A 22,854-nucleotide genomic window follows, 5' to 3' on the forward strand; every position below is an offset into this window, starting at 1 on the left:
CAGTCCCCTCACCTGGGAGGGTCTGTGTGACCACAGGTGTTGCCTCAGAGGTACTGAGGGGAGAACTGAGCAGCAGCTGGACCTTCATTATGGCAGCCTTTCCCAGAGCATCCAACGCAACCACTCAGGACCCCTGCTCTGCTCTCAGAGCTGATGACTCATATAACCACCACAGATTCCTGCTTATTCAGCATGTGTGACAGCTGGTAGGTGATCACGTGGCACGTCTTTGGAGAACCTGACATTTATGTCTCTCTGATAGAAATGACTCTAGCAACATTCAAATCTGGGCAGTCAAGTAAAGGTTCCATCACAAAATGCATACAACCTAACCTCTGAGCTTCCATTTCCTTCTTTGTGGAATGGAATAAATGCATCTTTATCTTCTAGTACTGTCACAGAGGTCATGTGTGTAAAACTCATTCATTCAACCAATAGTTATTGAATGCTGAGATGAGTGAAGCATGGTTCCAGGCACTTGGGATACACAGCCGTGGTTAAAACACAGCTCCACTCTCATGAGGCCCATATTGTAGGAGTGGGAGGAATGGGAGAAAAGAGCAAAGAAAGAAAGAATACATAGCCCAGAGGTTGGTGATAGCTGCTGAGGAGAGAGAATCAAACAGGAACAGGAAAGGGGTGCAGAGGTTAAAGACTGCTGTGTCATACAAGTAGGCTGAGGAAGGACTCCCTGGAAGGTGAACAGAGCTCTGACAGAAGTGAAAAGGTGGGCTTTAGGATTCTGGAAAAAGCAGTGCGAATATCTAGAAGTATGAGAGTGCCTAAAAAGACTGAGGAAGTGACAGAGGCCCAGGGTGGCTGGAGTTGAGAAATGAAAAGAAAAATGGTAGGAAAGTAGATCGAAGGAGGCCATATAATGCAGACCCTGATGCCACTGAGAGTGTGGTTGCTCTTACTCTGAAGGAGATAGGAAGCAAAGGGAAGTCTGTAGAAGAATAACATGATCTAACTTAAAACTTTCATGTGGGGAGGTGCCAAGTTGCTGAAATAGGGAAAGGCATACTTCTCTAAGCTAAGAGTAAATAATAAAAAAGCAGGATATACATTGTCATGGGAGAATTAGAGAAAACTGCAGTGGAAAACTATGGAAGGAAGAGGAATGGCATGGATCTGTGTGGAAGATTTGGTTGTGTAGCATGAACACAGACCCAACTCATGACCCCAGGAGCTGATAGCTGGAGAAGGCTCCAACTTTGGAGACTGAGGTGAGATCAGATTGTAGCAACCCAAGCCAACAGTGATACAGACAGAGGGAGAGCATGGCATGAGTCTGGCCTGGAGCCTAAGAGGGAGAGTGTGACTGCTGACACAGTAAAAAAAATGGCAGCACATTTCTCTCACCTCATCTGAACACAACAGCACCCAGCAACTGGCTGAGAGAGGGCAGGCACCAAAGGTGGCAGCTCTGGAAGCTCTTGGGCAGGCACCCAGCATCGGGCTGAGAGGAGATGCCATCGGAGATGCCATCTCCTCAGCAGTACCAGGGGCAGTACCAGGGGCAGCAGCTTGGGGGCACACACCTGGAAACCAGTCGGGGAGGAGACACTATTCAGCAGGTGGCTGTTGTGCATGCCTGTGATCCAGAGATACCAGCAGAGGGAAAATCCATGTTCCCCACTGACTTTGAGTCAGCTTGGAGGATTGGACACCCATGTAGGAATGTGAAGCACCCCTAGCCTCTCAACATACCATACGCTCTGTGGCTCCAACTGCCAAGGCAGAACACAGACAGCTGGCTCTGGGAACATCTCTGCCTCTCTGTGGACAGGACAGGCTAGCAGAGCAGAGCGGATCCTCTATACCCTGTTGACTGTGGGAGCCTAGTGAGCTGAGACTGTGGGAACTTGTGACTGCACAAAGTGTACCTGGGTCTCTGGGCAATCAATGTGAGCTGCTCCACATGCTGCTCAGAGCTCCATGATCATCGAGGGTGGGTAAATGCAATGGGGTCCATGCTTATACTGAGGATTTTATACAAAGAATTTTGGAGGATTCCCTCCCTTTCAATTGTTTTGAGTCATTTGGGAAGAACTGGGGTTATTTCTTCAAATGTCTGGTAGAATTCAGCAGTGAAGCTGTGTGGTACCAGACCCTCTTTGTTGGGAGGGCCTTTATTACTGATTCAATTTATACCTTGGTTCTGTGTCTGTTAGGTTTTCTTTGTCTTCATAGCTCAATTTAGGTAAGCTGTATGTGTTCAGGAACCTATTCATTTTCTAGGTTTCCCAGTTTGTTTTGTTGGCATACAGCTCCTTGTGATGGTTTCCAATGATTCTTTTTATTTCTGTAGTGTCTGCTGTTACATTTACTTTTTCATCTCTAATTTTATTGATCTGAATCTTATCTCCCTCCCTCCCTCCCTCCCTCCCTCCCTCTCTTTTTTGGTTAGTTGAACCAACAGTGTGTCAATTTTAAACAAGGTCTTCATTTTGCTGATCATTTGTATTTTTTGTTTCAATTTTGTTGATTTCTTCTCCAATTTTAATTATTTCTTTTCTTTCCCTGGTTTTGGGTTTGGTTTGCTGCTGCTTTTCTAGATCCTTGAGGTGCACAGATGGTTCATTTATTTAGTGCCTTTCCAGTTTCTTGATATAAGCACCAATTGCCTTAAAGTTTCACCCTAACACTGCTTTTGCTGTATCCCACACACTGTGGTAAGTTGTATTGTCATTTTCATTTGTTTCCAGAAATTTTATGATATCTCTTTTGATTTCTTCTGTGACCTACTGTTCATTCAGGAACACACTGTTCATTCTCCATGTGTTTGCATATGATGCAGAGATTCTTGAGTTGCTGAATTCCTGCTGCATTACATCGTGGTCTGGATAGATGCATGGTATGATTTCAATTTTTTGAAATTGCTGAGACTCCTTTTATGGCCTAGCATATATGGTCAATCCTAGAGAAAGTTCCATGCACTGGGAAGAAGAATGTGTACTCTTTTGCTGTACGATAGAAGGCTCCATGGATATCTGCTAGGTCTATTTGGTCTGTAGTGTCAATTAACTCTGTTGTTTCCTTGGTGATTTTCTGTCTGATCTGTGCATTGCTGAAAGACGGGTATTCAGTTCCCCTGTTACTATTGTATTTAAGTCTATATCTCCCTTTAAATCTCTTAATAATCCTTTCAAATAGCCAGGCACCCTGTAATTAGGTGAATATACATTTAGAATAGTCACATCTTCCTGTTGAATTGATCCTTCTTTGTCTCTTTTAATAGTTTTTGTGTTAAAGTCTACTGTGTCTGATATTAGGATGGCCACACCAGCTCTTTTTTGGTTTCTGTTAGCTTGCAGTATCTTTTTCCCTCCTTTCACTTTCAGTCTGTATATGTCTTTATTAGTAATGTGTGTTTCTTTTAGGCAGCAGATAAATAGGTTTTCTTTTTTTTTAATCCATTCATCCAGTCTGTGTCTCTTAACTGGCGAGTTGAGACCATTTACATTCAGTGTGATTATTGTTAAATATTATATATTCTCTGCCTAGTTTCCTTAAATAGACCTGTTTATGTGTTTTGGATTTTGTTTGTACTTTTGCTGGGTCATTTTCTACATTCATCTTCTTTTGTAGCAAAGTTCCTGTTTCTGTGTTTCTGTGTAAAGCACATCCTTGAGCCAGTGTTATAGGGATGGGCATGAAGACACAGATTCTTTCAATTTCTGTTTGTTGTGGAAAATCCTTATTTCTCCTTCATTCATAAATGAAAACTTTGTAGGGTACAGTATTCTGGGTTGACAGTTTTTTTTTTTTTTCTCTAGGACTAGGAATTTATCTTGTGATTGTCTCCTTGCCTGTAAGGTTTGAGATGAGAAGTCTGGGGTGAGTCTAATTGGATTACCTCTGAATGTAATTTGTCATATCTTTCAAGCACATTTTAAGATCTGTTCTTTGTGTTTCACTGAGCTGAGTATTGCCACAATGTGTCGTGGTGAACTCCTTTTCTGGTCCTGTCTATTGGCAGTTCTGTGTATCTCTTGTGTTTGGATGTCTCTTTCAATCTGCCTATTGTGGAAGTTTTCTGATAAAATTTCATTAAGTAGGCCTTCTAATTATTTCTCTCTTTCCACACTTTCTGGAACTTCTATGTGATCTGTACGTTGGATCACCTGATGGAATCTTGTAAATCTCCAACCAACTCTTCATTTTCTAAATTTTTCTTCTTATGTTTGTTCTGACTGTTATTTTTGGAAGTTTGTCTTCAAGTTCTGATATTCACTCTTCTATTTCGTCTGTTCTATTACTAAGAGATTCCACTGCATTTTTTATCTGGTCAAATTCTTCGTTATTCTTATTCAGAATTGTTTCTTTGTTCTTTGGCATTTCTGTTTGGTTTCAGATTGGTTTTATTTTTAAATTGATCTCCCTCTGCTATGAGCTGCTATGTGCATGCAGTACCACCTCCCTGAGCTTTGTTTATTTCTGATTCCTGATGGAGCTGGGTACCAGTGCTTTGGTGCACTAAGCCCCACCTGCTGGTGCTGGGCTCCCTGCTCACTTGTTTGTAAAACGAGCTAGGGTTATCATTTAGCATTATTTGCTGTTGTACAACTTGCATGGTGGGTGGGAAATCACTCTGAATTGTTGTGATCCTTGTCCCCGTGTGGTGCATGTTGTGAGGTGGCCTCTGCAATCGATGAGTATGCGTACCTGGGCGAACACGGCAGCATGCTGCCTACACACAAAAATGTAAACAACCAATATGGTTTCATCCCGCTAACTGTATCTCTGGTTGGGGGGATAGACACCAATGGATTGTGGTATATTCTATCTCTCCACCCATTCCTCAGAATTTCTCCTTCTTCCTGCTTAGAGCCCCAAGCACTGTTCACCAAATGTCCCCACTCACTGCATCTTTGTGGGATTGCAACCTCTCACCTGGTTTGCTGAGGAAGAGGCACCTGTCTCCTCACTGCATTCCTGTGCTGCTCATTCTCTATCCTTCAGTCCTCTCTCTGCTTCTGCTGGAGTGGACCTGAGCAGCCTCTGGAGGACTTCGGGACATAAATTTTTCAGGATTCTGCCAGCTGTTTGTATCCCTTCTACTCATTAATCATCCATTTTCGCTGCACAACTCGGTACCTCCTGCTGCTATACCGCCATCTTGCCCTGTGAATTCAATATTTTCACAAATGCCTAAAACTAAACACAGAAATTCAAGAATCAAGAAAAAAGACAACTTCACTTGCCCTCCCCAAGGAATGCAACAACACATCAAAATCAGAATGTGAAGATTAAGAGACTGAGGAAGTACCTGAAGTGTAATTCAAAAGATTAATTGTAGGATTACTCAGAAGGAAATCCACAAATTAAAGAAATCCTTACATGATGTGAATGAGAAATTATCCCCTGAAATGGAAATTTTCAAGAGAAATCAAAATGAAATATTAGAAATGAAGAATTCAACCTGTCAAACAGAAATATATTGGAAAGCCTTAACAACATATTTGGTGAGTCAAAAGAAAGACCATCGAAGCTGGAAGAGAAATCTTTATAAAGTTTTTTGTCAGAACAAAAAAAGGAGAGGAAATTATAAAAATTATAAATGTTGGAAATTTATGTATACTATCAAATGACCCAACAAATGGGTCTGAGAGTTCCTGAAGGTGTGGAAAGATAGAGCCGATGAGAAGGCCTATTCAGTGAAATAATTACAGAAAACTTCTTCAATTTGGAGAAAGAAAGGGTTGTCTAAGTACATGAGGCACATAAAACTCCTTATAGACATGACCAGAAAGGCTCTTCATCACAACACACTGTAGTCAAACTTTCAGCACTAAAACATAGAGAAAAGGTTCCAAAATGTACACAAGAGAAAAGCCAGATTACTTTCAGAGGCTTATCAATTAGACTCGTTGCTGATTTCTCGAACAAAACTCAACAGGCTAGGAGAGAATGGAGAGACACAGCCCAATATTAAGAGAAAAGCTTTCAACCCAGAAGACTGTACCCTGCAAAGCACTCACTTATGAATGAAAATTAAGCAAACACCTTCCATAATAAAAGAAAGAATTTGTCACCACTTGTCCAGCCTTACTAAAGATGTTTAAGGATGTCCTACGCACAGAAACACAGAAACATAGTCATCACTATGAAAGAAGGTGAAGGCAGAAAATCTCACAGTAAAAGTACAAAGGAAACCCAAAGCAAACAGAAGGAATCTTTACAGAAAAACGGCAGGGCCAAGTCATGACTTATCGATAGTAACCTTGAATGTAAATGGCCTAAACTCTCTAATTAAAAGATAAAGGCTGGCTAAATGGATTAAAGATAAGACTCATTTATTTAATGCCTTCAAGAAACATCCCTCACCAACAAAGATAGACCCAGACTGAAAGTAAGGATGAAAAAAGATATTGCACGGTAACAGAAGACAGAAACAACCATGTGCAGCCATCCTAATATCAGACAACATAGACATTAACATAAAAACTGTTAAAAGAGACAAAGCAGGACACTACGTAATGATTAAGAGATCAATTCAACAGGAATATGCAACTATCATAAAAGTACATGCACCCAATTCCAGGGTGCCAGGCTGCTTCAAATAAATATCAATAGATCTAAAGGGAGACAGAGACTCCAATACACTAGTAATGGGGGTCTTCAACATCCCACCTTTATCAATGGACAGATCAACTAGACAGAAATTCAACAAAGAAACAATAGATGGGCCAAATGGACCTAATTAATATCTATAGAACCTTTCATCCCACAGTAGCAGAATACACACTTTTTTTAAAACTTTTATTTAATGAATATAAATTTCCAAAGTATAGTTTATGGACTACAATGGCTTTTCCCCCCATAACTTCCCTCCCACCTGCAACCCTTCCCTCTCCTGCTCCCTCTCGCCTTCCATTCACATCAAGATTCATTTTCAATTATCTTTATATACAGAAGATCAATTTAGCATATATTAAGAAAAGCTTTCAAGGCCGGTGCCGCAGCTCACTAGGCTAATCCTCTGCCTAGCGGCACCGGCACACCGGGTTCTAGTCCCGGTCGGGGCGCCGGATTCTGTCCCGGTTGCCCCTCTTCCAGGCCAGCTCTCTGCTGTGGCCAGGGAGTGCAGTGGAGGATGGCCCAGGTGCTTGGGCCCTGCACCCCATGGGAGACCAGGAAAAGCACATGGCTCCTGGCTCCTGCCATCGGATCAGCGTGGTGCGCCGGCCGCAGCGCGCTGGCCACGGCGGCCATTGGAGGGTGAACCAACGGCAAAAGGAAGACCTTTCTCTCTGTCTCTCTCTCTCACTATCCACTCTGCCTGTCAAAAAAAAAAAAAAAAAGAAAAGCTTTCAACAGTTTGCACCCACACAGAAAACACGAAGTGTAAAATACTGTTTGAGTACTAGTTACAACATTAAAACACAATGTACAGCACATTAAGGGCAGAGATCCTACATGAGGAGTAAGTGCACAGTGACTCCTGTTGTTGACTTTACAAATTGACACTCTTGTTTATGGCGTCAGTAATCACCCTAGGCTCTTGTCATGAGTTGCCAAGGATATGGAGGCCTTTTGAGTTCACCGACTCTGATCATATTTTAGACAAGGTCATAGTCAAAGTGGAAGTTCTCTCCTCCCTTCAGAGAAAGGTACCTCCTTCTTGAATGACCTGTTCTTTCCACTGGGATCTCACTCACAGAGGTCTTTCACTTAGGTCATTTTTTTTTGCCACAGTGAATACACATTCTTTTCATTAGTGCATGGGACTTTTTCTAGGATAGGCCATATACTAGGCCATGAAGCAAGTCTCAGCATATTCAAAATAAATGAAATCATAGCATGCATCTCCTTGGACCACAATGGAACTGAATCTGAAAATTAAGAACTCAAGAAACTCTAGAACACATGCAAATACATGACTGAACAACATCCTCCTGAATGATCAGTGGGTCATAGAAGAAATTAAAAGAGAATTCAAAAAATTTTGGAAAAATATGAAGAAGACAATGCAACATATCAAAATTTATGGGATACAGAAAAGAAGAGTTAAGAGGGAATTATGTAACAATTAGTGCCTGTATTAATAAATTGGAAAATAACTAAGCAATCAATGTATCTCAAGGACCCAGAAAAATGACAAATCAAATTTAATGTTGGTAGCAGGAATGAAATAATTAAAATTAGATAAGAAACAAACAAAACTGAAACAAAAAAATCACAAATGATCAGTGAAATGAAAATTCTTTTGTTGGAAAAAATAAACAAAATTGAAACACCATTAGCCTGAATAAACAACAAAAAAAGTAAACCAAGGAGAAAACCCAAATCATTAGAATCAGAGATGAAAAAGGAAATGTAACAAAAATAGCACAGAAATAAAAAGAATCACCAGGAATTGCTACAACGAGCGAAGAAATGGATATAAACCTGGACACATACAATCTACTAAAAGTGAGGCAGCAAGACACAAAAATCTAAACAGATCAATAACCAAGATGGGAATTCAATCAGTAATAAAGACTATCAACTGTGGGGAGCAATCCGGACTAGACTAAGTTACTCGAATTAAGACTTATTCTATGCATCTGCTCTCCCACAATATGGCGCTGGGAGAGAAGTAAACAGCTTCCGCACAGCTGCCTCCAGTTCAACTAATAAACTGTAGGACTTGCTCCTGATTGGAGAGCAGCGTACTCGGCGTGTGGGCAGCCGAGTTGGGATTGGCGGAGGAGGACTATAAAGGAGGAGAGAGACGGCATGCACCAGGAACATCTATGGGGAACATCTAGCTGAAGGAACACCCGTGCAGCCCCCGAGAGACCCGGCCGGCGGTGTGCCGCTCCCCTGCGGAAGTGGGGAATGTGGCCAGGGGGAACTGCCCTTCCACGGAGGTGGAAGGGATAGTAGCCAACCCGGGAAGAACCAGCAGCAAACCCGGGGAGGGCCGAGCAGACGAAAGAACAGCGCAGGGTCCTGTGTCGTTCCTCCACGAAGAGGGGGAGCGACATAATGGTGCCCGTGACTCGGATATGAAGCCTAGGCAGGGTTTAGTGTCGTTCCTCCACGAAGAGGGGGAGCGACAATCAACAATGAAAAGCCCAGCACCAGATGGCTTCACTGCTAAATTCGACCAGACATTTAAAGAACTAATCCCAATTCTTCTCAAGCTATACAAAACAACTGAAAGGGAGAGAATCCTCCTAAACTCCTTCTATGAAGGCAGCATCACCCTAATTCCTAAACCAGAAAAACACAACAGAGAAAGAGAACTTTAGACCAATAACCTGATTTACATAGATGCAAAATCCTCAACAAATACTACCTAATCAAACCCAGCAACATATCAGAAAGATCATTCATTCAGAGAAAGCAGGATTTATGCCTGGTATGCAGGGTGCTTCAACTTTGGTTCAGCTCAACTCTGGCCATTGCAGCCATTTGGGGAGTGAACCAGCAGATGGAAGAAGTCTCTCTCTCTCTCTCTCCCTCCCTCCCTCCCTCTCTTTGTAACTCTGTCTCTCAAATAAATAAAATAAAAATCTTTCTTTAAAGAAAGAAGAGAAGAAATTTCGATGGCCAGCAGACACATGAAAAAATGTTTAGGATCACCACCAGCCATCAGGAAAGTACAAATCAAAGCCACAATGAGGTTTCACCTCAGCCCTCTTAGAATGGCTCTCATATATAAATCAAAAAACAGTAAATGCTAGTGAGGATGTGGAAAAAACAAGTATACCTCCACATTATAACAGAAAGTCCTGCCCACTTGTTAAAGTATGCTGGATTTTGAGATCTTAGTCTTTCTGTAACCAAAGCAAAGACAATCAAGTGAGAAGATCTGCTACTCAGGGGTGTTGTTCAAGCATGAGGATTCACTACGCAGTAGCATCACAGTGTCAGCAAGAGGCACACCGCCTTGTTATGTGAGTGACATGGCTTGCCTAATTAAGAGCTCTCTTGTCACAATACCCAGAATTATGGCACAGTTCACCAGGGCCTGACCCAAGGCATCTACTTGTGTGCACCATGCTGACTCCATCACTTGGAGCAGTTAGTACTCACATGGCTCCCATGCTCTGTGCGTCCTCCTTTTGTAGCCCTGGCTTTCCTGGATGACGTCCCCAGCGCTGTGCTGGCTTCATCACACAGGGGAATAGCAGTAGCCCTGGATGAGGAAAAGAGGTGAAGAGAACTGTACAGATGGCTCCGAGGGACAGCCCCTCTGTCTTGAAGAAATTGCAGGGTCTGGCTCATGAGCAGCTCTTGGGACCTGGGAACTCTCACCATCTTCTCTAGCATTCCCTTGGGATGATGTCTTAGGCACTGGATTCTCCTGCTGAGTCCTGGCAGATAATTCTCACCTCCTTTGAAACCCATGGCGAGGGCCTCTTGGAGAGAACAGCAGGTATCCTGGGATGGAGTCTGAAAGGACAATGTCAGACAGGGGCTGTGGCAAAGAGTTCACAAGGCATTTTTCCCAATCAGCTGCTCCACATCTACCTTGACATACCCTCAGTGATTGAATCAGGACCTGGCTGTCAAAGATACCCCGACAATCCTTACCCCTTGGACACTTTCACAACATGTTTCTTTCCCTTAGAGCCCCTACTTGATTGCAGTGCTCTCCATTGCTGTACAAAGGTTCAGTTCCTGTTCTCAAGCAGGTGATTTTAAATAGCTTTGCTCCTGGACATCTGTGTTGGGAAGTTCCCTGCAGGCACAGAATTATGTGTGAGTTCCTGAGACAGTCCACTGTAAAGAGGCACTGTGAGGCTGGTAAGAAGGCTTATAGATGGATAGGGTTTTGGGAAATCCAGTATCCAGGAAGGCACAGCATCTTGTAACATGGACAGTGTGAGGTCTGATATACCTGGGCTTAGAAAGGGTGGATGTAACCTATCCAGGGCAAAACTTCAGACCTGGCCTGACTATGAGGAATCTAACTTTGGAGTGTCAGAGTCAAGCTTAAAGAAAAATAATCACCTGATCGGAGATTTTCCTGAAAAGCATCATTAATTATCAGTTCCATCACTGTTACAGATTTTCTTAAATATCTTTCTGTCACACTGGGCTACCATTCCAGAAAAGATCCTTAACTAACACAGATTTAATCATGAAAGAAAATGAATCTTAGACTTTTAACTACCAAGAAAGCTCTAGCGCTCCCTGATATTCCTTGAGATTAAGTACACTGTCCAACCTAAAGTGCCCATACATTTGCTACTAGACATGTGGTTCTGAAGCAAATTCAAACTTGTAGTGAGAGAAAGTCCTAGAAACACAGGTAGAGTGTGATATCGAGGAAGGAAGGGGATGTCCCCATGGAAGTACAGACCAGTTGCCCTCAGTATGTAGGTCTAATATACAGTTAACTATAGAATTTTGGTTTTATTTTTGCATCCCCAAACACACATCAGAAAATGTTGTCCCAAATATACTGCATCTTTCGCAGATTCTGGAACAAGAATTCTGGATTCTAAACTAGCCTTTGCCTTTTACTAGCTGTGCGATCTCAATCTCTTACTCTCTCTGAGCCTATTATTTCTCAGCCAACAACACTCTACATAAATCAGTTACCATATGTAAAGCAATGGAAGCAGTATCTGGTTGAGAACAAGTGTTATATCAATGATGAGCTACTATAAATAGGAATCACAGTATTTCAGAAAGTGGGGTTCAAACAATCAGTCAGAAAAAATTCTGAGAGACAATGACACTGAAATGAAAGGCGAAATAGCAAGAGTTAGGCAGGGATAGAGGGTGGGGCAGCAGAAGGGGGTGTCCCAGGAAGGAACAATAATGTTCAGTCTGTGGAAGGGAGGGGACAGGACCAGGGCATAATCATGTTTCTATCTGTGAGCCATTGCCCACGTTCTGTGTTCTCTATGTTAAACAAATATAAAGGAGAACCTTAGCATCCTTAGCACAAAGGCAAGATATAATGAAGACTGCATAAATGTACCCACAAGTCAATGGCAGTATTCAGTCTCCCTTGTGGAGCTGGATCCAGTCCCTGCTCCTCCAGAGCAGATAAAAACGAGAGTCAACCATGGGGGAGCTTTCTAGGCTACACTGGACATAAAGGAATCCACTTTTTGGGTCTGTTGGAGATGAAGTGTGCTAGTCTGAGAGAGCCCTGGCTGAGAGGCTATAGTCAGGCGCATCCACACTTCAGGTGACCACCTCCAAGGGCACTTCTTGGAGGAAAATACATATGGCTCTCCCACTTGTCTCTTGCTCCTGGCACACTTATTTCAGTGAAATGAATGAAAAATGTTTTCCCAAGGACTGATGGCAGATGCTTTACACATTAAAAAAAAAAAACCAGTGATCTGGGGCTGGCGCCATGGCTCACTTGGTTAATCTCCTGCCTGTGACACTGGCACCCATATGGGCACCGGGTTCTAGTCCTGGTTGCTCCTCTTCTAGTCCAGCTCTCTGCTGTGGCCCAGGAGGGCAGTGGAGGATGGCCCAAGTGCTTGGGCCCCTGCACCCACATGGGAGACCGGGAGGAAGCACCAGGCTCCTGGCTTTGGATCGGCACAGTGCCAGCTGTAGCGGCCATTTGTGGAGTGAACCAATGGAAGGAAGACCTTTCTGTCTCTCTCACTGTTTATAACTCTACCTGTCAAATAAATTAAAAAATAAAATAAAATAAAGAAAATCAGTGATATGATTATTGGCTCTGTAGCAGAAGTGAACATTTTGCTTCTGTATAACTTGGTGTGTTCTTCACAGCTATGTTGTAGCATGCTGGAGCTTGAGCAGATCTGCCCTGGCCAGCTCTAGGTGGGTAACTTTAGAGGGTTATTCCAACTCCCTCTCTTTCTATGTCTGTGATAAGTGGATAACACTATGAATAATATCTCTCAAAATTAAATTAAGACAATGCATGTTAACTAATAACAGTATTGGGCGATAAACACCAATAATGGCTATAATTATTTTACCATTCTTTTCATTATTACTATTCTAGCTTTATCAGTTGACAAAAACTGGTCTAAACCTGGCTGTGCCTTTAGGTATCCTAGGGAAATTACATTAATATAGATTCTTGGGTCTCAGTTTCAGATATTTAGATTCACAAAGGCTGTGTAAAGTGGGACCTCTGTGCATGTCTACAGATGGTTCTGTTGTATACGATTTATGGGATGACTACATGATCTAGGCAATACTGCATATACCACAGGTATTACGTATATAAAATTTGATGTGAATCTGTACCTTGGAGTTGTATTGTGTAATGACTCTGATATGATTTCCAGGGCTATTTTCATTTTTAAGAATCTGTGATTCTGTCCTGTGTCCTAAACAAGCATAACCTCACAGTCTAAACTGAGAACTCACTAGTTGTTTTGAAACTATTTGACCTACAGTTTTTAATCATTGAGGATTTTAATTATTTGGTCCTTGTGAATGTGGTTTGGATGCATCATGTACAGTCCCACCTGGAAAGATTAGAAGGTGAACACAGCCCTGAACATCTGTGTGTTCTGCCCCTGCAGATTCAGGCAACCGTGAGCCAAAAATACTCAGAAAGGGATGGGTCTTTGGTCCATCAGTTAAGAGGCCTGTGTGCCATGTTGAAATGCCTGGTTTCAATTCCAAGCTCTGGCTCCCAATTTTGGCCTCTAGCCAATGCACACCCTGGGAGGTGGTAGCTAATGGCAGTTATAATGTTATAATGGTAGTTATACCTGTGCCATCCATGTGAGAGACTTAGATTGAATTCTTGGCTCTGGTTCTGGCCCAGCCCGGGCTACGGTGGGCACAGGAGAGTGAATCAGAGGTTGGGGCCTCTCTGTCTCTGGTTTGGGCTCTGTTTCAGTTTCTCTGGCTCTAGAATAAAAATGACTGTATCTATGTTGGATATGTACAGACCATTTTTTTGGTCATCATTCTCTAAACAATACAGTGTAACACTATTTACATACCTTTTGTACTGTATTAGGTATGCTAAGTAATCTAGGGCTGATTTAAGATATGTGGGAGGGCTGTGGGTTATATGCAAAATGCAACATCACTTTATTAAAGGAATCAAGCATCCAAGGGAGGAGAGGTGATTCCTGCAGCCAAACCTCTGAGGATTTGGAGGGAAGACTTTGCAAATGGAATGGGTATGAACTACAGGGCCCTTTCTGCTGAGAGCAGCTAGCTCCCTGCTGGAGCCCAGATTCTATCTGCCTCTGCCCTCTGGACCCTGGTCTTTTGAAAAAATAAACAAAATTGACACCCCATTGGCCCAACTAACTAAAAAAAGAAGAGAAAAGAGCCAAATCAATAAAATCAGAGATGAAAAAGGAAATGTAACAACAGACACCACAGAAATAAAAAGAATCATCAGAAATTACCACAAGGACTTGCATGCCAGTAAACAGGGAAATCTATCAGAAATGGATAGATTCCTGGACACATGCAACCTACCTAAACTGAACCAGGAAGACATCGAAAACCTAAACAGACCCATAACTGAGACAGAAATTGAAACAGTAATAAAGGCCCTCCCAACAAAGAAAAGCCCAGGACCAGATGGATTCACTGCTGAATTCTACCAGACATTTAAAGAAGAACTGACTCCAATTCTTCTCAAACTATTCAGCACAACTGAAAAAGAGGGAATCCTCCCAAATTCTTTCTATGACGCCAGGATCACCTTAATTCCTAAGCCAGAAAAAGATGCAGCACTGAAAGAGAATTACAGACCAATATCCCTGATGAACATAGATGCAAAAATCCTCAATAAAATTCTCGCCAATAGAATGCAGCAACACATCAGAAAGATCATCCACCCAGACCAAGTGGGATTTATCCCTGGTATGCAGGGATGCTTCCTTGATTCCATGTTCTGGCCTTACTCTCCAGGAACAGTTGTCCTCATCCTAGGGAAACCTTTATCCGATCCTGGGTTCCTTTGACTATCATTGTCATTTGTTACCTTTTGGTAACAAGATTATTAATTTCTACCCATCAAATATTCTGCTGAAATTATAATTTGAATTCCATTGAAAGTATAGATCAATTTGGAAAGATTTATAACCTTTATAAAATTTCCAATCTACAGATGCAATTGCATGCATATTCTTAATTTTGTATATTAACCATAAGTCAAAGATTTTGTTAATTCAACTGATTTCAGTTAATCTGTTACATTAGTATGAGTTTTACAAGTTTCTAAATTGCAATGTGAATAATGACACTTTCATTATTTAATGCATATATCGTTACTTCTTTTTTACCTACTACTGGGAAGTTTTTGAGTGACCATTAAATAGACGCTGTGCTGGGGGACCATGTTAGACTTATTTTACAACTAAGGGGGGAAAGCACTGAACATTTCAGACTTTATTTTTTATTTTATTTTTTTTGACAGGCAGAGTGGACAGTGAGAGAGAGAGACAGAGAGAAAGGTCTTCCTTTGCCGTTGGTTCACCCTCCAACGGCAGCCACGGCCGGCGCGCTGCAGCCGGCGCACCGCGCTGATCCGATGGCAGGAGCCAGGAGCCAGGTGCTTTTCCTGGTCTCCCATGGGGTGCAGGGCCCAAGCACCTGGGCCATCCTCCACTGCACTCCCTGGCCACAGCAGAGAGCTGGCCTGGAAGAGGGGCAACCGGGACAGAATCCGGCGCCCCGACCGGGACTAGAACCCGGTGTGCCGGCGCCGCTACGTGGAGGATTAGCCTAGTGAGCCGCGGCGCCGGCCAACTTTTCAGACTTTATGCATAGAGTTTCTATAGGTTTTATAGATACTTTTATTCAGATAAAAGAGGTTAATATATATTTCAGAATTTTATATTTTTATAGAGAATAAGTTTTGAATTACTTTCATTATCATTATAGAGTGTCTTCTTTATGCTTATACATGCTATGGAATGTCATCAAGTTTGCTGCTATGGAATGTCATCAAGTTCGCTACTATCAGTTTCTCTTTGCCTGCAACATGTTTTCCATTATTCCTTTTTAACCTGTGTGTGTGTGTGTGTGTGTGTGTGTTTGTGAGAGAGAGAGAGAGAGAGACAAAGAGAGATTTATTTTATATATATATATGAACATCTATGTAATATCAACTTGTAAATGTTTGAAAAGATAAAATTATTAAACATAATAAAATTTCAACTAGTGTCAGTTATAGCATAAATACACAGAATATTATAAAAAATCAAAAACACGGTAAACAGAGAAAAAGAAAAAACATTCTGAAATAGTAGTTCAAAGATATGGAAGATAGGTGGATTGATATGGGTTTGATCTAATAGGAATTCCACAGTGAAATGGTGAGCATGGAAGAAGGACAACAAGCAAAGATAAGGATGTTGAGAATTTCCATAGATTGTGGAATAATTTTTTATTTATCCTATGCTGCTCCTCAAACAAAGCATATTTCTTCATTTAAATAATCATCTTGAATTGTGAAAATTTCTTTGACTTCTCTATGCATACACTGACTTTTATTTATTGTACTCACTAAATAGAATGCATGTTTTCTGCTATTTAAGGCTTAGCTTATCAACAATGCTGAAATATTTTTGTTTATTCTTTTTCCCCCATTTTACCCATTCTTTCACTCAGTAACCTTAACTATAGCTAAATACAGCTCCCATTATATTATTCAAGTCTCTAAAATGTTCCTTTCAAAGTACTATCTGTGAGTATTAAAACCTGGTGGACTCCTTCATGAGCCCATCTTTTCATTTTTTTTTTAACCCCAAACCATCCTCACTGAACAGGATACTAGCCTTTTTAAACTTTTATTTATATATTGGAAGGGTAGAGTTACAGAGAGAGAGGGAACTGGAGAGCTGCAGAGAGAGAGAGAGGGAAGGAAGGAAGGAGGGAGGGAGGGAGGGAGAAAACAAGCATATTCCATTCACTGGTTCACTCCTCAAATGGCCACAACAGGAGGGCTGGGCCAGGCTGAAGCCAGCAGCCTGGAGCTTCTTTTTGGTCTCTCACATGAGTTCAGGGGCCCAGGAACTTCTGCTGCTTTCCCAGGAGCATCAGCAGGGAGCTGCATGGGAAGTGGAGCAGCTGGAATGCAAACAAGTGCAAGCCTCTCATGAGCTCTTCTAAGATACAATTTTCTTTAATCTGAGAACTGAAAATTACCTTCTTTATTGAGTTTTGAAGTTTTGTGGCTATGCTTCTTATTTCAAAGATCTGTAATTGATCTGTTCATTTTATTTCTAATTTTATTTTTCTTTATTGTGGAGCATTTTAGTAAATATGACATCTTCATTAATCTATTGGAAAATCCCAATTATCCTTATATTACATTATCTGGAAGAGTTTTTTGTATATTTCATCTTGCATTCATTTATAAATGTTCCAATGACATTTACATATTTTGAGACAAATTTTTTAGCACAATTTAGTGGATGAGTTTTTAATTTTTATTTTGCTTTTCCATCTTTTCTTTCTCCCTGTCTTGTTATTTTCAGTTTTTGCTGTTCTTCACTAGATGCATGAGCCCCTCATGAAAATCAGGTTTTATAATACTTTCTCATGTCTGGTGATCAAATTAGAGTGCCAGTAAGCATATTTACTGTTTTATAGTTAACTTATTCACAATCTAAGAGTTGTTTTTGAACAACCAAGTTAATGTCTTCAGGAAAATGAACAGAGTTAGAATCTAACAAGCATTATCATTGACTGCTCAAGTCTCCTTTCATAGGCCCAACACAATCCCCAAGCTTCAAGCAACCACATTGGTGTTCCATCTCCTAACACCTTGCCTTAATCTCATAAAAAAAGAAACACAAAAAAACTGTGTTCCAGCTATAACTTATTATTTTTTTCCTTTTTTTTTTGTTTACAAACCCTTGTGTCGAGGGCTGACTTTCAATAGATCGCAGCAAGGGAGCTGCTCTGCTACGTATGAAACCCCGACCCGGAAGCAGGTCGTCTACGAATGGTTTAGCGCCAGGTTCCCCATGAACGTGTGGCGCGTGACAGGTGAGAGGGCGGCCCCCTCCAGGTATAACTTATTATAAATAAAATTAGGACTCAAAATGCTGACTAGAATTGGCCTACAAATTAAAAAAAACACAGAATATTCAATTATATGAATTCCTACATCAAGCATAAAACCAAAAAAGTAGCTTGGTTAATTTATAAAAATATCCAAGATAAAATAACACACACAAACACAAAACTGAACTGAATTGTGCACTAGTTTGGACTATTCAGTTCCTAACAACAACACTGGTTTTATCCAGTTTGTGCCAGCAAAACCAGCCAATGACCAGTCCTCTAGCATTGGTGTGTATTTGAAAGACCTTCCAGAGAAAAATAAATTTTCAATAACTGTGAATTCATTCAGTACTAAAAAAGGCTTAAATTTTACTTTTCCCAAATGTACAGAACAGAAATTGAGGTATTTTCTTTCTTTTTTGGGAATAAATGCCAGATGGAGTCACTTTTTTTCTATATTAAGTTGTACTATGGCAAAAATGTAGTTGTTGGTGAATGAAAACTAAATACATACATTTAAAAAACAGGAATCCACGAGTGTATTGGTACACAGTGCAAAAAATAACAGAGTCAGCGAGAAGCCAAAAATATACATAAAATTAGGAGTCAAAATGGTGACTAAAAAGTTAACAAAAAATCTGAATATTCAATTACATGAATTCCTCTATCAAGCATAAAACCAAAAAGGTAATTTGGTAAATTTATAAATATATACAAAATAAAATGTAACATACATGGAAAAAAAACTAGAATTGTGAACTAGTTTGGGAAAATCAGTTCCTAGCAACAGAATTTTTTTTATCAAGTATGTGCCAGCAAAAACGTGCCAGTAAAAAGTCCTGTAGCATTAATGTTCGCTTAAAAGAGCTACCTGAAGCAAACCAATTTTCAATAACAGTGAATTCCTTCTATAGTAAGAAAGATTTTTTTTGGAGGAACTCAACTCTTTTTCCTATTGGCTACACTAACTTGCATTTCTTCTCTTTCCTCTGCATCCTCACCAGCATTTGTTATTCATTCATTTATTTATTTGGCAATAACTATAATATATATAATAAATATATACATGTTTATATAGCCAATAGTCTTTCTTACTGGTTTGACCTATGTCCCCTGTTATTTGTTGTAGTAGTTGAATAGCTTCAGGCCTTACATTTAGATACATAATCCATTTAAAGTGGATTTCTGTATAGGATAAAAAGTAGGGGTCAATCTTAATCCTCTGTGTAAGGGGATTCAGTTTCCCCAGCACCATTTATTGAAGAAAGAGTATACGTGCTTTGAGCACTTTTGTCAAAGTTCAATTATTAGTAGATACATGGATTAGTTTCTGGAATCTCCTGTTCTATCCTATGCTATTCATCTTTGTGTCTGTTTTTATGCTAGCACTATGCTGTGTTGTTTACAATAGTCCTGGAGTATACCTTGAAATCTTGTATTGTGATTCCTCCAGCTTTGTTCTTTTTGTTCAAGTTTGTTCTGCCTTTGCTGAATCTATTGTGCTTAGACGTGAATTTTAGTATTGTTTTTAACACAATTGTGAAAAATGTCATAAATATTTTCATGAGGAAGCACTGACCCTGTAAATTACTTTGGGTAATATGGAAAGTTTTAAATTACTTTTTACAATCCATGAATATGAGCAGTCTTTGCATTTTCTGTGTCTTTTTCAATTTCTTTCTTTGGTTTTTTGTAATGTGCATTGCAGAGGCCGTTCACTTACCAGGTTTAATTTGCTCCCAGGCATTTTTTGGTAGTTCTCCTGAATGGGATTGTTTTTATCATTCTTTCCACAAGGAGTTAATTATTGGTGTATAAAAATGTAACTTGTTTTGTGTGTTGATTGTATCCTGTGACTTTACAGAATTTGTCAGTTCTAATGTGTTTTTGAGGAGTCTTTAGGTTTCTCATCATACAGAAGCATATCATCTGAGAAGGAATAGCTTGAGCTTCTCCTTTCTATTTGTACTCTTTCTTTCTCTTTCCTAAAGGCTCTGGCTAAAAATTCCAATACTGTATTGAATAAGAGCAGCAACAATAAATATATATCCTAGTGTGGTTCCAGATCTTAGAGGAAATGCATTTGATTTTCCCTCGTTCAATAGGACAGTGACTGAGAGTTGTCATATATAACCTTTATTATATTGAACTATGTTTCTTTTTTTATGAAACAGGAATGGGTGTTGAATTTCATTGAATGGTTTTTTGCATCCATTGGAATAATTATATCATGCTTATGATTCAATGTACTGGTATGATATACTACATATTATGATATATTGTGATATATATATATATATATATATATATATATATTTGGGAAAACAAAACTTAAGCCTTCCTAGTTTAGAAGGAATTCACAGTTACTGTAAATGAATTTGCCTTAGATACTGCCTTTTAAAAAAACAGGAATGCAAGAGAACTGGTCACTACCTGGATTTTGTGGCACAAAGCAGGATAAAACCAGTTCTCTTGACAGAAACTGCTTTTCCCATATTATTCCACATTTGGGGTTTTTAATTTATTTTCTGTGTTACATTTTATTTTTGATATATATATATATTTTTTTTTGGACAGGCAGAGTGGACAGAGACAGAGAGAAAGGTTTTCCTTTCCGTTGGTTCACCCCTCAATGGCTGCTGCAGCTGGCACACTGCGGCCGGTGCACCGCGCTGATCTGAAGCCAGGAGCCAGGTGCTTCTCCTGGTCTCCCACATGGGTGCAGGGCCCAAGCACTTGGGCCATCCTCCACTGCCTTCCTGGGCCATAGCAGAGAGCTGCACTGGAAGAGGAGCAACTGGGACAGAATCTGGCACCCCAGCGCCACAGGCGGAGGATTAACCTATTGAGCCACAGCACCAGCCTATTTTTGATATATTTATAAATTTACCGAGTTACATTTTTGGTTTATGCTTGGTAGAAGAATTCATGTAATTGAATATCTGGTGTTTTTGTTCTGTTTTAAATTACTTCACTGCTTCTAGTCACTATTTAGAGTCTTCATTTTATTTGTATTTGGTCTCCATGCTGGCTCCATTTTTTTTTTGGTATATGACAATTACCTCATGGTTTCCAGTGTTTTAAATTTATGTATTTAGCTTTCGTTAATCCACAAAGCACTTTTACTATTGTACATCTTGAAGCAGAAAAATGCTGACAACATCTGACATTTATTCCCCAAAGAGACAGATAACACGTTGACTTCTCTCATATATATATATATAATATATATATGTGAAAAATAAATTTAAGCCTTTTCAGTTCAGAATGAATTCACAGTTATTGAAAATGTGGTTGCCTTAAGCACTTATTTTAAGAAAAAACAGAAATGCTAGAGGACTTTGTATCAGCTGGTTTTTGCCCACACAAACTGGATAAAACCAGTTCTGTTGCTAGGAACCAAGTTTCAATACAAGTCTCCAATTTTGTGTGTGTGTTACATTTTATTTTGTATGTTTTTATCAATTTATCAAGGTATATTTTTTGTTTTTTGCTTGATGGAGGAATTAATGTATTTGAATATACAGTCTTTTATAAAAAATTCTTAACTGCTTCTAGTCACCATTTAGAGTCCTCACTTTATTTATATTTTTGCATCCAGTGGATCCCCTATGTTTTCAGCTATATGCCATTTCCCCCGTGGATTCCAGTTTTTTAAATTTAATTCTTTAATTCTCTCTTGCTCAACAACACAGTTGCTGCAGTATACCTTAATATAGAAAAGAACCACCCACATCTGTGATTTTATTCTCAATATGGCACAGAATACCTCCACGTCTGATGTGTGTGTGTGTGTGTAAATATATATGGAAAAAGTAGATTTAAATCATTTTAATTCAGAAGAAATTTTCAGTATTAAAAATGGGTTTCCCTCACTTACTTCCTTTAAAAGAAAAGGGGCGCTAGAGGACTGTACATGGGCTGGTGTTTTTCTGGTACAAACTGGATAAAACCACTTCTGATGCCAGGAACAGATTTTCCCATTCTAGCCTGTGGGGAGCAACTGAGACTAGACCAAGTTACTGGAATTAAGACTTATTCTATGCATCTGCTCTCCCACAGTTATGGCGCTGAGAGGAGCAAACAACTATGCAGCTGCCCATCAGTTTCACTGATAAGCTGCAGGAGCTGATCCTGCTCCTGATTGGGGGAGAGCAGCGTGCTCGGCGTGTGGGTAGCAGAGTTGGGATTGATGGAAGAGGACTATAAAGGAGGAGAGAGACAACATGCACCAGGAACATCTGAAGGAACACCTGAGCAGCCCCCGAGAGAGCCGGCCATCGGTGTGCCACACCTCCACGGAAGCAGGGAAAGTGGCAGGGGGTGCCACCCCTCCACGGAGGTGGAGGGGTCGGCAGCCAACCCGGGAAGGACCAGCAGCAAACCCGGGAAGGGCCGAGCAGACAAAAGAACAGCACAGGGTCCAGTGTCGTTCCTCCATGAAGAGGGGGAGCGTCATAATGGTGCCGTGACTCAGATATGAAGCCTAGGAGGGATAATGGTGCCGTGACTAGGATATGAAAACTAGGAGGGGAAAAGCGGGAAAATACCGGAGAGAGAGACTAGGGAAGAGCTTAGGGAAAAGCCAGACGGAAAAAGTGCCGGAAGAAGTTAGGATTGAAAGCGAAAGTGAAAGCTAGAAAAAACAAACTTGGATACGGACTGCGGGAAGAAGCTAGGAGAAATCTAAGATTAAAAGTGAAAGTGAAAGCTAGAAAAAACAGACTCAGATACAGACTGGGGGAGAAGCCAGGAGAAATGAGAGAAATATTGTTGGAAGAAACTTAGGAAAAGTACCGGGTAGAGAAAGATATAAGCTATGGAAAATGAAGCCGCGGGGGTAGGCCGAAGTGGAGACGTAAGCTAGGCTGGAATTCGTCAAGTCAGCCCGGGGAGCAAAAGACGGGAAGCCAAACCGAA

General features: G+C 40.6%; 1 protein-coding gene across 13 annotated transcripts in view; it reads right to left on the reverse strand.

The window, feature by feature from the left end:
* LOC127482730 (monoacylglycerol lipase ABHD2) overlaps positions 1 to 22,854 on the reverse strand; it is a 290,474-nt gene that overhangs the window by 5,433 nt on the left and 262,187 nt on the right. For 6 of the 13 annotated variants that reach the window (XR_016218315.1, XR_016218313.1, XR_016218324.1 and 3 more), the window contains 3 exons: positions 10,531 to 10,678; positions 10,252 to 10,389; positions 10,030 to 10,132 (listed from right to left, as the gene is read on the reverse strand). Coding sequence is in view for 1 of the 13 variants with exons in the window: in XM_089310664.1 (XP_089166790.1) it covers positions 10,109 to 10,132; positions 10,329 to 10,389 (85 nt within the window). In the remaining 12 variants the exon portion in view is untranslated. Of the gene's footprint in view, positions 1 to 4,896; positions 5,161 to 10,029; positions 10,133 to 10,251; positions 10,390 to 10,530; positions 10,679 to 22,854 lie in introns of those variants that run through there. The other 7 variants (XR_016218314.1, XR_016218325.1, XR_016218319.1 and 4 more) reach the window with 6 other exon arrangements.

The sequence above is a fragment of the Oryctolagus cuniculus genome, chromosome 12 (genome assembly GCF_051225735.1).
Source record: "Oryctolagus cuniculus isolate XC-2025 breed Fujian yellow rabbit chromosome 12, ASM5122573v1, whole genome shotgun sequence".
In the NCBI taxonomy this organism is placed as follows: domain Eukaryota; kingdom Metazoa; phylum Chordata; class Mammalia; order Lagomorpha; family Leporidae; genus Oryctolagus; species Oryctolagus cuniculus.